At 32.5% G+C, this 15,897-nt stretch overlaps 1 protein-coding gene across 1 annotated transcript; it reads right to left on the minus strand.

Annotated features, from left to right (window-relative positions):
• Positions 1-1,243: 1,243 nt before the first annotated feature.
• On the minus strand, positions 1,244-11,976 carry LOC123699027 (pupal cuticle protein 36-like). The gene is made up of 3 exons (XM_045645882.1): positions 11,848-11,976; positions 10,136-10,793; positions 1,244-2,217 (listed from the first exon to the last, which is right to left on the minus strand). Exons 1-3 carry the CDS (start codon positions 11,854-11,856, stop codon positions 1,913-1,915), a joined length of 972 nt encoding a protein of 323 aa, XP_045501838.1. The 5' UTR covers positions 11,857-11,976; the 3' UTR covers positions 1,244-1,912.
• Positions 11,977-15,897: the final 3,921 nt, after the last annotated feature.

Here is a 15,897-nt window from a genome sequence, read left to right on the forward strand (position 1 = left end):
TATTGTCAATTTACAACGAAGGCATCTTGGTTGAGTCTACTGTGTCCATTTACTTGCAACTACATTAGCAACTTTGTTCAGTTCAGTATTCTGAAATCTTGTTTTATACTTTTTCAGCGCCGGTTATTGTCGTAGTTGGGTTTTAGTTTTTTCACTTTATATTATTTGTACTATTTTGGTGTTAAAGTGTATTTGGGGGCATAATATTAACAAAAGTTAAACTGATGAACTAATAAAGAAGCTATGGACGAAAAGATGTGAATTATATGCAATCAGCCCATGAATACAGGTAAAGTCACGAGCAAATGCTAGTAATATATATATATATTCAAAATGTACAAGGAAAGCGCTTTCAAATGATACCAAACACGGGATATTTATCTTAACTTTATTTTTTTACTTTGTATGTTTTGTCCGATAGAGGACGCCACATTAGATTTTGTGAAACCCCATATAGCCTATAACCAGCGGACAATTAAGACGCTTCTAATGATATGTCATTTGTCAAATTTTGATAAGTAGTAAAGACGATACGAGGGAACAGATGAACATACATACATACATACATACATACATACATACATACATACATACATAGCCTGTCAAAATCATAACCCTCCTTTTGCTTTGCCGTAGTCGGGTAAAAAAATATCACCTTACGGAAAAATAGCAAAGTAATTTGTTCTCCTATTAGATATTTCTTGTATTGAAATTGTTTAAATTTTACGCGATGAAATCATATATTAGGATGTAGGATTGTTCATGTTCATTCGTATAATAATATAGTTTCTGGTAGGTATTTAAATTTTTATTACATTTTTTTATCAGTCTAAAATCTATCCGTTCTCCGAAACTGCTTTCCGAGTCGGTGGTTATTAACTAATTAGTAAAAATAATGTCGATTCAAAAGTGCTTTACAAGAAGTATAATTGAATAAATGAATGTTTAAGTTTGAGTTCATCGCATAATATATGTAGTATATACTATATGGAGCTATTGCTATATGCAGATATGCTATTGCAATTTGCATATCTAATATTAAGATGTAATGTGCCTTTTATAAAATTTTAATTTATTATCTATTATTTAAAATATAAATCAGTTTTTTATGATATTGTAAGTCGTAGAACTTTAGAATTGATAAAATATAAAATGTGTGTTTAACTTTTATAAGCATTTGTTTACTATTAGTATACAATATACATAATAATATCATTGCATAAAGGTAATAAAACATCCAAAATTGCTATAAAAACATTTATTTATTCATATTTACAATTATAAGCTATTTTTATATTTTTAAATCCATCGTCGTACTTAAATCTAGTACTGTCCATTTACATTGCCAAGTAACTATTACTTATCTAAGCCTAGAACAAATTTACACAAGAGGAAATGAGAGGGAAGATGTTATGATTGAGATCATTAATGAAGAGTGAAAGAGATGGGATATACAGAAGGGGCTTTTTAATTTATCCGGTTAACTATAGTTTGGTTAACCGAATCTAACATCACAAGAACGGTTCACAGCTTAATTATTTCAAGAGAGCGTATCCAAGTTATCGATTTTTATGACACTTGCACGATTTTGTTTAAAAAAATATAAATATAAAAAATATTTTGTATGAAATTGTAATGCATCCTGTATTTGATGCGGCAATAAAAAATTACGAACCCAGATTAACTATTGAAATTACTTATAATAAGTAATGAATGCTGTCTGTTTAGATCCTAAACTTATAAATATTATAAGATCAAGACCGAATTAAGTACATCATAAAAGAAAAACAAAGAAACAAAATCATAAAGTGTCACAATTCGTGAAACTAACATCGTGAAGTAGAAATACCATCAAAATCAATAAAGCCACAATATATCGGTGGTCGGCTCTATTCATTTATTTCAGTATTTCTTAATAACGGTAACCGGTTTGTGCGTTGAAGTTGCCATTGCCTGATCCACGACCAGCGTTAGGGGTCAAGTACTGGCGGGAGGGAGCACCAAAACCGGAGGATTGGCCACCGAAAGATGACCCCCGGCTGCCGAAGCTTGAGCTCTGTCCACCGAAAGAGGAGCTTTGGCCGTTAAAGCTAGACTGGCCACCGAAGGTTGATCCTCTGCCACCGAAGCCTCTGGAAGGAGCTCCGTATTGGCCAGAAGGAGCAGAGTATCCACCGTTACCAGCAGCGGCTTCAGCTCCCTCACCGTGGTATGAACCTGGAAGAATAAAGAAGTTTATAAACTATCGCGTTTATTGCAACATCTACTACTCGATAGAGGCGATATTCCGGTAGTTAATAAAGAGAGCGTGTGTGCCTAGCACGCGCGTCAGAAGTGAAACTTCATTGGCAAGAATTAAAGATACCAAAATCGTCGCCTTATTCCATGATGGTATTGCCATGACGCGATCTTCTAAAAACTAAATACTCATTGACTATCCAACTTCTAAATACAGAAGGAAATTAGAACAATCTACTGGTTATAAAGAATTTTAGTAAACAAGATATAGCTGTGATATAGCGATGTAAAACAAAGTCTATCAAACAATTACCTAACCAATAACCATATCTAATGTTATCTACAGTTAAAGTTTTGTAAATACACTTCACATAATTAATGAGAATTAGTATTGAAAGCTTCAACATTCAGATTTTTCTTGCGATAAACCAAACTCCACTACGCAATAGTATACACAAATATTTTTCATTACATAATGTAAAGTTTATGGCATCTCAAATACTAGTATGAACTGAAGAAATAAGCTCATTATAAAACAAATAATACGCTACAAGTGTTCAAACGTTCGTGATCGATTTTAAACAGCTACGCAATTAGATTTTGCAACCAAATAAGCGCACGTGTTTTGTGCATAGAATTGCAGATGATATGGAGCTGATGGCCGAGCGGATTGTAAAAAATGCATTTTTTTAACGCAATATTATTATGTATAATGATGTTGAAATATAGTACAAAGAACATTCATTCATTTTTTATTTTTTTATTAAAATTATATATTTTGAGAATTTGGAGATTTGTTCAAGAATATCGAGTAAGTAGTAAGTTACAAATCTGGCGGTTTTCAAAACTTAGGATATTTTACTAGTTTGTATCTAAACTTGGTATTTGAGCCATGATGTAACCGGATGGGACTGCAGTGCAATTGTGGTACTGATCAAATTAAAAAAAGTACATCTTAAAATTTGGACATGGGCCACTATAAGATAGACCAAATAAAATTTCAGATGAATCTCAATCATAATGTGCAAATAAAACATTTAAAAGTAAAAATAAATACAATTTTGAAACGCACATTTACTGGCCACAACGGAACGGTAACATCGAAGAGCTTTTCAAGGCTGTATCTGATCGTTGCAAGGTTTAAAGCGATTTGATGATACGATTTAAGCTTAATATCTTTTTTTAAACTTTCCTTAATAGTAGGTAATTGTTTTAACGTACGAATATTGTTTGTTTTTGAATCGCTTCTGAGATATTAATTGATTTTAATAAAGGTTTACTAAACATTTCAAAGTCTTATTTATTTAATTCGGTACCTAATTATAGTTATTTATTTAAAAATATATATTGACGTTCATAATATAACTCCATAGTAATTGAATAATAATTATTATTAACGCTAAATATGAAATACTTTCAAACTGAAGAGAAGAACTAGAATGATAATAAAAAGATCTAGAATAATCCAAGAACATTACATTAAATACTAGTACATCCACAAAACCCAGTTTACGACAGACTAAATGTTAAAGTTAACCTAACCAACCTCTCTCATAAACTAATGTGTGAGATTTAGCACACAGATCGGGACTCATGTGAATAATTAACCATTGTTTTTCATTGTGGTTACAAATTGCCCATTTTGTCATAAATTAGTTTCCTAAATCTTTCTTAATCTTTCCTAATCAGTGTCACAGAAGGATTTGAATGTTCTTAGGAATTCCCGTTTTGGATAGAAGTTGGAATGTAGAGAGGGACTTCATGGAAATTCCCTTTTGGTTGTGAACATGATTTGATGTAAATTGAGACGTCTTTAACTTATTTATCGAAACTAAGTGAGTATTGGGTGTATTATTTTTAAAGAGAATATTTAGATTTTAGATTGGACTGAGTCGATTGATAATCCATGTATTACATATTTCATAGTATTCAGTTTATTTGAAAATTAAAAACGATCTACGTATTCATTTTAATACTAAACTGAAATTCCTTCTGCATTAAGAAATGTGACTCATGAGATGATGCAAAGGGTCATTACTCTGTTATATTAATATGAGAGTACATTAACAGAGATGCAATTATTATTTCATATAATTTATTATCTTACTTTTGTTCTCACGGTGAATTTAATGGATTATATAAAATTATATTTCATTAATTACCTTTTGAAAGGATTGTGATAAATTCTCTATGAGATTTTCATTATCTGTGATTTCTAGAACTTTCTTAACATTAGTGCTGATTTACACAGGGTCAGTAGACAAGTCAGTCGCTGACTTTAACTGTTTCCATAGACTTCAAGCCTCTGTACTGACTTCAAATCTGTTTACACAGGGTTTTTTTCGGGTCAGCACTGATTTGCCTCGAATTTGTAGTCAGTTACTGACCCTGTGTAAATTAGCACTTATGCTTTACGTGTTTCTGCCTTTTGTAATCTTCAAAAATGTCACATTGTTTTTTTGTGTCCTTTTTAACACTTTTTTATGTCTGTTTGTTTTTCTGAACATAGAACTTGCGATTGTTTTTGGAAGTCGGTTAAAATCATCTTATATACTCATTTATTTATATAGTTTTATAAGCATCATTTGTGCAGTTGTGATATTTAGTAGTAATTACATTGCATTTATAATATAAGTGAACACAGCTTTATATTACTGACCTTATATCTAAAGACTTTGATCTAGATATTCGGATGTACCATTTCACGATTCAAGGTATTATGTATCCTGAATGGGCATTCACTTTGGGATTGTCAAACACGAATGCAACTAGAAATTATGCAGATCTCTTATACAGAACTGTATATTTATAATTTAAATACTAAAAGGTTATAATAACCATTAGTAGCCCAAAGAAATTTAGGTATTAAAATTTTTCTTAAATCAATGAATGCAGTCGTACAGTATTTCGTTGATGGGTTTGATTTTATGGATGTATAAGGCTGGTTGCAGAGCTTGACCGACCGTCAGTGCGTACGTCAGTCGCGCTTGTCATATGTATGGAAATTCATAAAACCTTTCATAGCTAGACCGACCATACGCACGAGTATTGTCATGCGCATTTATGTCATAGTCATACAATTGTTGATGCGTATCGTCAGGACCGACGGTACGCACTGACGGTCGGTCAAGCTCTGCAACCAGCCTAAAGGATCTAAAGAATTATAACAAATTGTAAGTTATGTTTAGAAGTTCTGAATGCTGATAAGAAGTATTATTATGTCGAATTCATATTATTTTATTCATATGTATAGATGAAAATACGCTTTTCAATACGAGAGTACGTGGAATATGCGATTAGCGTTAGGTTTTCTGTGATAGATGAACAAAATTAGGTGACAAAATAAATGACGCGATGTAACCTTTACACTTTAGAGGATCTGGAAAGTGATCACGACTTCGCACTATATTTGTATTTATCATTTTCTTAATGATTCACCATTCTCTCTATTACTGCAGATCCTGTTTACAATGAAACAATTTTCAAGTTTACTAAATCATTAGAACCAACGTTTTGTTTTTGATTTACAGGAATCATTAAGACTTTTTTCGATACGGTTTTTTACTATATTAAGATTATTTCAACTATAAGGCAATTTTAAGCCTCATGACTCTTTTTTAAGCTTTCGTTTAGACTATGCTATATGTCATAAAGCTTTCAGCTTTCTTATAAAATACGTAGTATATTTTTAAATATATTCTGTATATGAGTTTAGTATTTCTATTTTCTGTAATAGTATATTGAATATTATTAAATTACGCATGTGAAACAACTCGTAAACTAAAGTTTACGTCAAAATTCCTAACCCAATTACAACCGCAAGACAAAAGCTCAGCAGTTCGGAAGGTTCTGTCAAATGTCAACCAATTAGAGCGCTGATACAGATTATAACTGAAATAATATGGAAACATTTGTACCCAATTAATTTAGAAATTGTCATTTACAATTCTCTCAGTGTCTCTCGGTTAATGTTTTTTTGTGCTTTACGCAGTTAAGCGATGATTTGGGAATTGGAATGAATAATGTATGAATTATTAATGTATCGAAGAGAAATGTTATTTTATATTCAGTCGATTGTATGTTGAAATTAACAAATTATATTACATACTTTTTAAATTTTGTTATTAATTTTTGGTGTTAGTTTTGAGAGAAATTCTATTATTGTCATTTTAACATTAGTTAACGCAAACTCCGATAGTAAATATTTGCAAGTAAAAATTCTAACTATCTTCAAACAAAAAATAAGCACCTCAAATAAATCGCATTGCCTAAGATAGATTAGCACTAAATAGATGTTTCCACAGAATACTAGATTCGATGCGTAATAGTCAATGCTCATCAAATGTCACCTGTATTAGAGCAGTTAGTACATTAGGGCTTTGTCAGACAGCTTGCGATTTAGCGTCAGAGGGCTTCGCCTCGCTATGAAGTCGAGCTGTGTGGTTCTGCGCGCTATTGGCTTTGTCACATAGAACGCGTATTTAGCGCGCGTCAGATCTTTTTCGCAAATTACATAGTACTATTTAGTACAATATTAATGCGTAATACAACACAGTTGAGCGTCATAGCATAGCATCAGGTGAGCGCTCTGACGCATTATGTCTAGCAAAGCCTTTAGTGCACAATTAGAGTGACCTATCACCTAAGTCCACTTAAATGGAAGTAAGGCTCTATAAGGCAAGTAATTAGGACCTAGGATGTGTAGTTATGAGTAATAAAAAGTCTTCAATGTTCGTTAAACCAAATTTGGTTAAAATGCGTATGATTGTGTCAAAGCTTTTGGTACGTTTTGTAAGATTTTTACCTGAAAATATAACTTGTTAAGACGAATATTGTGAATAGAAAAGACGCGTATAATAAGGAAAATATGTATATGTATAAATACAGACAAGTATATGAAATAGTCAATATTAGTTGACTATAAAACAATGTACTAAAACGCTATTAATTAATTATCAAATAAAACTGTTGGCTCATAAAAATATAGGCTCTAATGCATTACGACTTAACTTATGACCTAACAATAGTACACAATGGTGTCATAAAGGTTCCTATGAGAAGATTTACCTGATTAACCAATAAACGTAGTGAGTATATAAATGGATCATTATCTTCCCATCTTCTTTGACGTTTAATTAATCTTTGAAATGGAGTTATATCTCGTAATCTATATTGGTGATTAGTGGAGTTAAGTAATAATTATATTTTCACTTGAAATTGCTTATAATAGATATAATTAGTATTACTTACATAGTTTTTAAGACCATCTTACTAACAACTATATGCATATTAAATTTGTCTGAAATAAATAAAATAAAGAAATAAATAAATAAAAATAAAAAATAATTCTGTTTACTTTGAAGAGGGTTTTTTAGATAACATGATAGGTTCGTATGAGTTTATTTTGGTATATGATTTAAGCTAATAAAACAATCATGAAATGCTTTTGTTTTTTCTGCAAGGTTTGGACAGTTTTGTCTGCATTTTTCTATAATTGTGTGGCATTTAAATTAGATTTCTATGTACATTAGTTTACATATCAGTTTTACTTCCGGTGCATATTTTAAAGCAAGTTAAAATAAGGTTTTTACAATAAAATATTTTTCAATTGCTCGAGTAGCCTATATTACTTTTCCAAATGTAAAATATAAATGAACAACTATAAAGTTAAATCAAAAGTATTCGCACAAGTAAAAACACGCTTCCCAGAAAATTGAATCGAGATGCAGTTGCGATTGCATCGCTACAGATAAAATGGAGATATGTTTGCATAGATAATTAGATTTTAAGACCGCTCCGAGACCTGTGGTGACCTATGGCTTCGGTTCCCGCGCACCACGCAATCTGTCACTATGTTACTCGACAGAGCACTTGTAATGTAGGGTGACTTAGGTTTTTGGTTTTAGGGGATTTATTTTAATGTATTTAATATTTTATTGAATGTACTGTCGTGAAAAATAGTTGTTCTATTTTATTTTCGGTATTGTTCAAACATTTATAACATTTTGACTCACTTGAGAAATTGTATTGCTAACAGAGCTATGAAATGTAAGAGCATGTAGATAATTTTTTGTTTCTATTTTTATAAAACATTCCTTACTACTTCGTCAAATTTTTGTAGACGAATTATAAAAAAGAAAACATAAAAAACCTTTGGTCGAGAAAATTGCATCGAACTCTACATTTTATAAAACTCCAGATTATTTATATTATTTTTGTTTCTGATTAATTGTTTTTGTTAAAAATGGTTAGTTAGTTTAAAGACTATTTAAAAATGACGTTGGAACTAATCGATATTTATCCTATTAAATCAAAAAGCATGGTAACAATGCGCACTTAATGTGTGTATCAAACAAGGTTAAAGTGCGGTACGTTATATTTATAATATGATTACAGAAACGTCTGCAAACGTTTTTGTTGAAATAATTAGACCAGGACTTACATCAATCATTTGTGGTCACTTTTTACAACGTTTTTTTTTAAGTTATAAATCTAATTTATTTTAACGAATTAAGTCACGCGAAGTTTTTGGTATAATTATGTTATAGGTAGTCCTGTATATTGGCAGATCGTATAGTTATATAGTGCACTGAAGAAATCATTATTTTTTTTCCCTGTAGCCTGAATAAATTATTAGTTTTAAAACCAATTTTATCGTATCATTAACAGAACTGACTGACAGTTATAACAAAATAATAATTTTCTAATAGCTTTAATACATACATGCGTCATAAAATACATACTAGAAAACTTTTTGCTGAATTCTGCTCGCTCTTTTTAATTAAAATTGTTTCTTCTGCTCTTAGGGCACATTTAAATTAACCATCGTTTATCAAATCTATTATATCTATCCTATCCCATTAAAACATGTAAATCTACCTACATTTAATTAACTAAACATCCTCCTTACATAACCAGGGCTTTCTAGGGCTTCATTATTTCACTCTGAAAGTCTATTCTACGCAAATAGGCTTCCCACATTAGGCTGATAGGCGATACGTTCACAAGATTTACTACGACATATCTATACTAATATTATAAAGCTGAAGAGTTTGTTTGTTTGTTTGTTTGAATGCGCTAATCTCGGGAACTACTGGTCCGATTTGAAAAATTCTTTCGGTGTTAGCTAGCTCATTTATCGAGGAAGGCTATAGGCTATATCACGCTACGACCAACAGGAGTGGAGCCACGGGGGTGAAACCGCGCGGAGCAGTTAGTATCTAGATAACCGCTAAAATCAGTACGAAGATATTGATATTTGAACCGGTGCAAATTTGTTATATAATATCTTTGGAAGTGTGGATTATCGAATGGATATTGTATTACTTGGAAGTTAAAAGTTGTTTTTGAAGGATGTTTGGTTGGTGTCGAATTCGGGCAGGTATTTTATAAGTGTTTTAATATTTTACTGGTCAAGTTTGAAATAATTACAGTCACTGAGAAGAAGTCTAACTAGTGACGTTCTAGTCGAAAACAATAAATTACCTTTTTGACCCAAATATGAACTTTATATTATTATATTGTGGACAGACACAAATTAAAAATTATTTATAATATCATACGTGTTAATCTAGACAATACAAATAAGTGTTTTTCAAGGATAAGACACCGATTTATTTGAAATATATCGATGGGTTAGATATTACATAAGACTCACCTATTACGGTACGGATGAAATTGCGTGGTAGCTACTTTTAGATTATTTATAAATAGATGGACTAATCTGCCTAGAATTGATCTAGTGAAACACTAGGTCTACTTTTAAGGGTATAGCTGTTTTAATAGCGTCCTAATTTTACTATTTAAGTTTCTGAATATGTTTTATACAGTCTTATACGTCATAAATAGGTAATAATGCCATGTTTAAGGTGTTATTATTGTATAAAAGATGACTCACCATCGTCAACGATGCCAGCGGCTTCATCACGGGCGTTCTGTTCCAGGGCCTTCAGGATCTCTTCTGGGATGGGGGGGGGAGTGGGGAGGTGAGCACCACGGGGCTGGAAACCGTTCTCGTCAGCGGTGTAAGTGATGCTGTAGTCCTGGCCATCGTCACCCTTGTAGGAGAAGCTGCCTTGGGATTGGACGCCGTTTGTGGCAACTCCGGATGCGTCAGCCTTGATACCATTGGATGTTTCGTATTCATATTGGAATCCTTCGGCGGTGACTTCACTGTTCAGTTTCAGGATCTGGGCGCTAGCGTCAGCGGACTGTCTGCCACCGAAACCACCGGCGTTGTAGCCTCCTTGGCTGCCAGCGTTGTAGCCACCTTGGCTGCCGGCGTTGTAGCCTCCTTGGCTACCAGCATTGTAGCCACCTTGGCTGTAAGATCCGCTAGCTGAACCTCTTCCAGCGCCGAAGCCCCCGGCTCCCGCGCCGAAGCCGCCAGAGCTTCCACCGAAGCTACCAGAAGCACCAGAACCGAAGCTGCCGGCACCACCGCTGAAGCCGGCACCATTTGCGCCGAATCCAGCGCCTGCGCCTCCCCTAGGAGGGAGGTACGCGTTGTCCAAGCGGGCAGCAGAGCACACCCCGAGGATAGCGGCAACTACGAACTGTAACAACAATTATAATGTAATCATGTAGCAAAATTGTAAAACGGGACGAACTTTTTGCGTTGATTTAATAATATGTTCGTGTTTGATTAGATGCTACAAAAACGTTATTACCAAAGTTCGTCAGAATTGAATTGTGGGTAAGATTATCTCAAACTATAGGAGTAACGCTCGAACGAAACTGTCTCTACGATACACGAAAATTTCTAAATTCACATTGCACATTGTTCCATTCATTGTGAGTTTTGCAAAATAATGGGAAGATCGATAAGCATAAGCGAGTATTAGATGTAACTCGTGCTTGAAGCATTTCGCTCGGGGCGAACTTTGTAGGGCGTTAGAATAGCATTTGATCTGTTACAAAACTATGTACATAATTATATCATCTAATGTGAATTTAACTATGCTCCGCGTGATGATTTGCTAATTACGGATATCGACAAATAATATAGTGGGGCTTTGATTCTTTGAATATTATGAAATGGTTGAAATTGGCATACTAAGATACAATTATGATTTAAAAACCTATTGATGCGGAAAAAGATGAAAGGATTACAATATACTTGTATAGATAATCACTATATTTAAAAGTACGGTTGTAAAAGTTGCAATACATTTTATATGTATGTTATATTGGGGTCGCGTTAATAAGATGGCTAGTCAGTTATTAGAGGGTGATTAAGTTTAATATAATAGTTTATTACTGATTCTGACGTTATAAGCTAATCAACACTCTCGTAAAATTGATTTTATTACGTAACATATACAATGTTATTATATAGAAAGAAGACATTGTAGATATATAACGAAAAAATGTATCGAAACGAAATTTGGTGCAATGAAACCTTTGAAAAAATTGGGATGAATTTTTTTTATCGATGTTTTGCGACACATATTTTGATAGTCTACCAAATATAGGTAACATATAGGACATATTTAACGTTCCCGAGTCGAATGTTAGAGGATCCCGATGGATTGACCCCAAAATGTTACAAATATGTAAATTTTGAATCTTTGAAAATGGATATTTCAGTCCGATAATTGGAGTACTCACCAGCTTCATGTTTAATAAATAATTAGGTGATACGAGTGCTCCGGTTAGACACAAACTGTGCTGTGTAGGATGGGCAGTCGGGTTATATAGCAGTTAGATTGCCTTACCCGGCATAATGGTATCATGGTCGGTATGGCCTTCCGAGTGAACGCATCTCTACGATAAGGTGGAATGTGCACTTTTTTTGTTAGGGTTTGCACTTTTTTGAGCTTTTTTATTTTATGGGTTAAATTTAGAGGGATTTGGAGCAGTGTGTTATTCTTTGACATTGACTCGGAGCATTATACAGTCTTTTAAACTGTAACCTATGGAAATGAAGTGGCCCATTATAGTGCATAGATCGAAATGCATACATTCATTTCAACGAATTTTTAAGTCTTTATAGAATGTGGCTTGACCTATATTTAGATTAAGTTTATTAAAAAAATAATTTCTATTAGGTACGCTTACGTTTATTACGTTCAAGGAAGATATACGATTACGTTTATTTCTAGTGCATTTTAATGGTGTTTATCCTTTGACCTTTTTGTACTTACTTCATTCTCTATGTTTGATATTCTTTCGAATAATGATACAGATAACGTAGTAATTATAATTTTGATTACATGTGATTGATAAAAAGAGAAGCCGTTTTTAGTTTTTCATTGAATTTTCAAAATCATACATTTAAACTTCGTCTTCTAGAAGCACTTTTAAATCCTTATAATAATAAAGTTTTATCATTTACCACCAATAGAATACTAACACAATATAATAATTCGTTTTTACTAGCCCCGGCTTCGCCTGTAGTTTACGTTTTCTCTCCATAAGAACCATCTGCGTACTTCAAGAAATATTATAAAAAATAATTAACGAAATCGATTCTCAAGATTTGCGCTTAGCAAAAATTTAGCATTCCCTTTTTATATCATAGAAGACTAGCTTTTCGCCCGCGGTTTCGCCCGCGTTTTCAAAGAAAAACCCGCATAGTTCCCGTTCCCGTGGGATTTCCGGGATAAAACCTACCCTACGTGTTAATCCAAGTTACCCTCTAAATGTGTGTTAAATTTCATTGTAATCGGTTCAGTAGCATTTGCATGAAAGAGTAACAAACACACACACACACATCCTCACAAACATTCGCATTTATAATGTTAGTAGCAAGAATATTGCCATATTTTCCTCAAATTATAAGGTAATATTTATAAAACCTTAAGGTCCAGTTTTGTCCAGTTTAACTAATAAACTCACTGACAGTCTATTTAACCCTTTTGAGTTTTGACGTATATTTTCATACATAATTTATCATTTTGATTGACAGATAAGCTAAACAGAAGTCAAGTGTAAGTTCTATAATAATATTATGAACTTTGTAGTACATAGTAGAATTATTTTTTTAGTATCTAACTGAAAATTAAACTATGTTATTTATCTTCAATTACAATTGTATTAAAATATATTTGTAATAATGTTGTGCCTGGCATATTAATTCCAATACTCCATACTTAATATTATAAATGCGAAAGTAACTCTGTCTGTCTGTCTGTCTGTTACTCAATCACGCCTTAACTACCGAACCAATTTGCATGAAATTTGGTATAGAGATATTTTGATACCCGAGAAAGGACATAGGATAGGTTTTATCCCGGAAATCCCACGGGAACGGGAACTATACGGGATTTTCTTTGACTGCGCGAGCGAAACCGTGGGCGGAAGGCTAGTAAGAATATATAAAGCTGTCGAGATTGTTTGTTTGTTTGTTTAAACGCGCTAATCTCAGGAACTACTGGTCCGATTTGAAAAATTCTTTCGGTGTTAGATAGCCCCTTTATCGAGGAAGGATATAGGCTATATTATTATATCATCACGCTGAGACCTACAGAAGCGGAGTCATGCAGGTGCAACCGCGGGGTGCAACTAGTCTTCAATATTTTCTACTAGCTCCGCTCCTATTGGTCTTAGCGTGATGATATACCTTATTAGCCTTCCTCGATAAATGGAATATATTTACCAAGTGATTTTTCAAATCGGATGACGGATCCGTAGTTCATGAGATAACCGCGTTCATGCAAACAAACTAATTCTTCAGTTTTATGATAAAATAGATAATATACTATTTCTCGTTAAATAATGTAATCACAGTTAATATTATGTTTTATAAGATCATAAACATATATATAACTGAACCATATTTACAATACATTTCTTCACACACATTAAGAAGTTTCTCTTATGGAAAATAATATGAATTTTTCAGAAAAAAAAATTGTGAATTTATTTTTTTTTTAAATAATATTTTGTAATAAACATTTATAAGAGAATTCAAAAACGTATGTATGGGAAATGGATTTTTAATTTAGATGTGTGTTCTACTTATTAATTGCTAATGTATTGTATTGTAATGTTATTGACCAAGGAAAATGAGTTTCATTTTTATATAACTAGCTTTGAACATCGCCCGCGCAGTCAAAGAAAAACCCGCATAGTTCCCGTTCCCGTGGGATTTCTGGGATAAAACCTATTCTATGTCTTTACTCGGGTATCAAAATATCTCTTTACCAAATTTCATGCAAATTATTAGTTCAGCAGTTAAGGCGTGATTGAGTAACAGATAGACACTTTTTAGACAGTTACTTTCGCATTTATAATATTAGTATATGGATATAGATTGAGCCTATAGCGTCCAGCTCAAATTTTATAATGTGCAAGGATTATATTTCAAAACTAATTCCCATTTAAGAGCAATATTCATAAAAACCTAAATCGAAATGATCGCGTTAGGAAACAACGGAGATGGCATTTTATATTATCTATTATGTTACCGTCTGAGGACAGTAATTACTGAGCTTCTTATGTGAAAACACACGGACGGATATTCGTGCGAGCCGAACAATATCATTTTAAATGTTATGCATGGAGTACATTGTACATAATACTTATATGAATATAGAATATTTTTTGTACGTTTTTTGTATGGCGTAGAACGACATCAGACTGATGTCTGATACCCAGTGCATATTAGTGATGAAAAAGATTAATTCGGCCAGAGCACACAATCATGATATTATTTTCATTTATTACTATTTATTTTATTTTATTGTTTTCTTTTTAAATCTTACATAGCAAAATGGAATGCAACTTCTCTCTTATTTTTTGCAAAATGAGTTAATCACACATGTACTAAAATATTCTAATTAATTGGTTTTTAAACTAATCCTTATTCTATTTTTCAGCTCGATGGAATACAACACCGTATGTATTCAACTCCGACGTGAGAATACAACGAACGGATTATTTTGAAATATTTTTTATGCAGTTATTTGAACTATTTCGTGTACTTAAAAGGGTACAGCTGTTTCGCAGGATCATTATCGCTTAAGTGGAAATCATTTTTCTTAATAATATATCTACTTAATTTATTTATATTTTCATGATTTCCCATAATTTGGTTCAATTTTTTTTAGGAATATGTGTAAAGACTATCTTCATTTTATACAGGGTTATTTGTAAAACACCGGCAACCTCGCAGGACAAGGTAGCTAACATCATAAGTAACAACATTTGATCTACGACTTTTGGCATAACGCAATAAATTATTTTTAAATGATTTTTTTAAGCTTTTTTGTACGCTCCTAACATTTGTAAGTCTATGTTCTATTCAATATCGGATGGACGACGCGACGCCCCCTTCCCCCTCTCGTTCGTTTCTTGTTTACGTAATTTTTGGAATGCGCGTAGAGTTTATAATATTCAAACGGAAAATTAAATTAATATTTATTTTTGTATGAAAATAAAATCTAACAAATTATCAAAAGTCGTAGAACAAATGTTCTTACTTATGATGTTAGCTATCTTGTCCTGCGAGGTTGCTGGTGTTTTACAAGTAACCCTGTATATTATGTATTTGATAAACTTCTATTATATTTTAGAAATAAAAAGATATTCTACTTGTTTCAAAGAATTTGTATAATTCCATATTATGAATTCACCAAATGTAGAGCATTTCATATTAGACTCTACTACTAATTAATTCCACACAAAAAGTCATAAAATAATATTAATCAATAGATA

Source organism: Colias croceus, chromosome 17 (assembly GCF_905220415.1).
Source record: "Colias croceus chromosome 17, ilColCroc2.1".
In the NCBI taxonomy this organism is placed as follows: Eukaryota; Metazoa; Arthropoda; class Insecta; order Lepidoptera; family Pieridae; genus Colias; species Colias croceus.

What these genes read in the sequence shown, in the direction of transcription:
- LOC123699027 (XM_045645882.1), bottom strand. An exon ending in CGCTGGCATCGTTGACGATG is followed by an intron (nt 2,218 to 10,135) that starts GTGAGTCATCTT and finishes TTATTCTTCCAG; the next exon opens with GTTCATACCACGGTGAGGGA.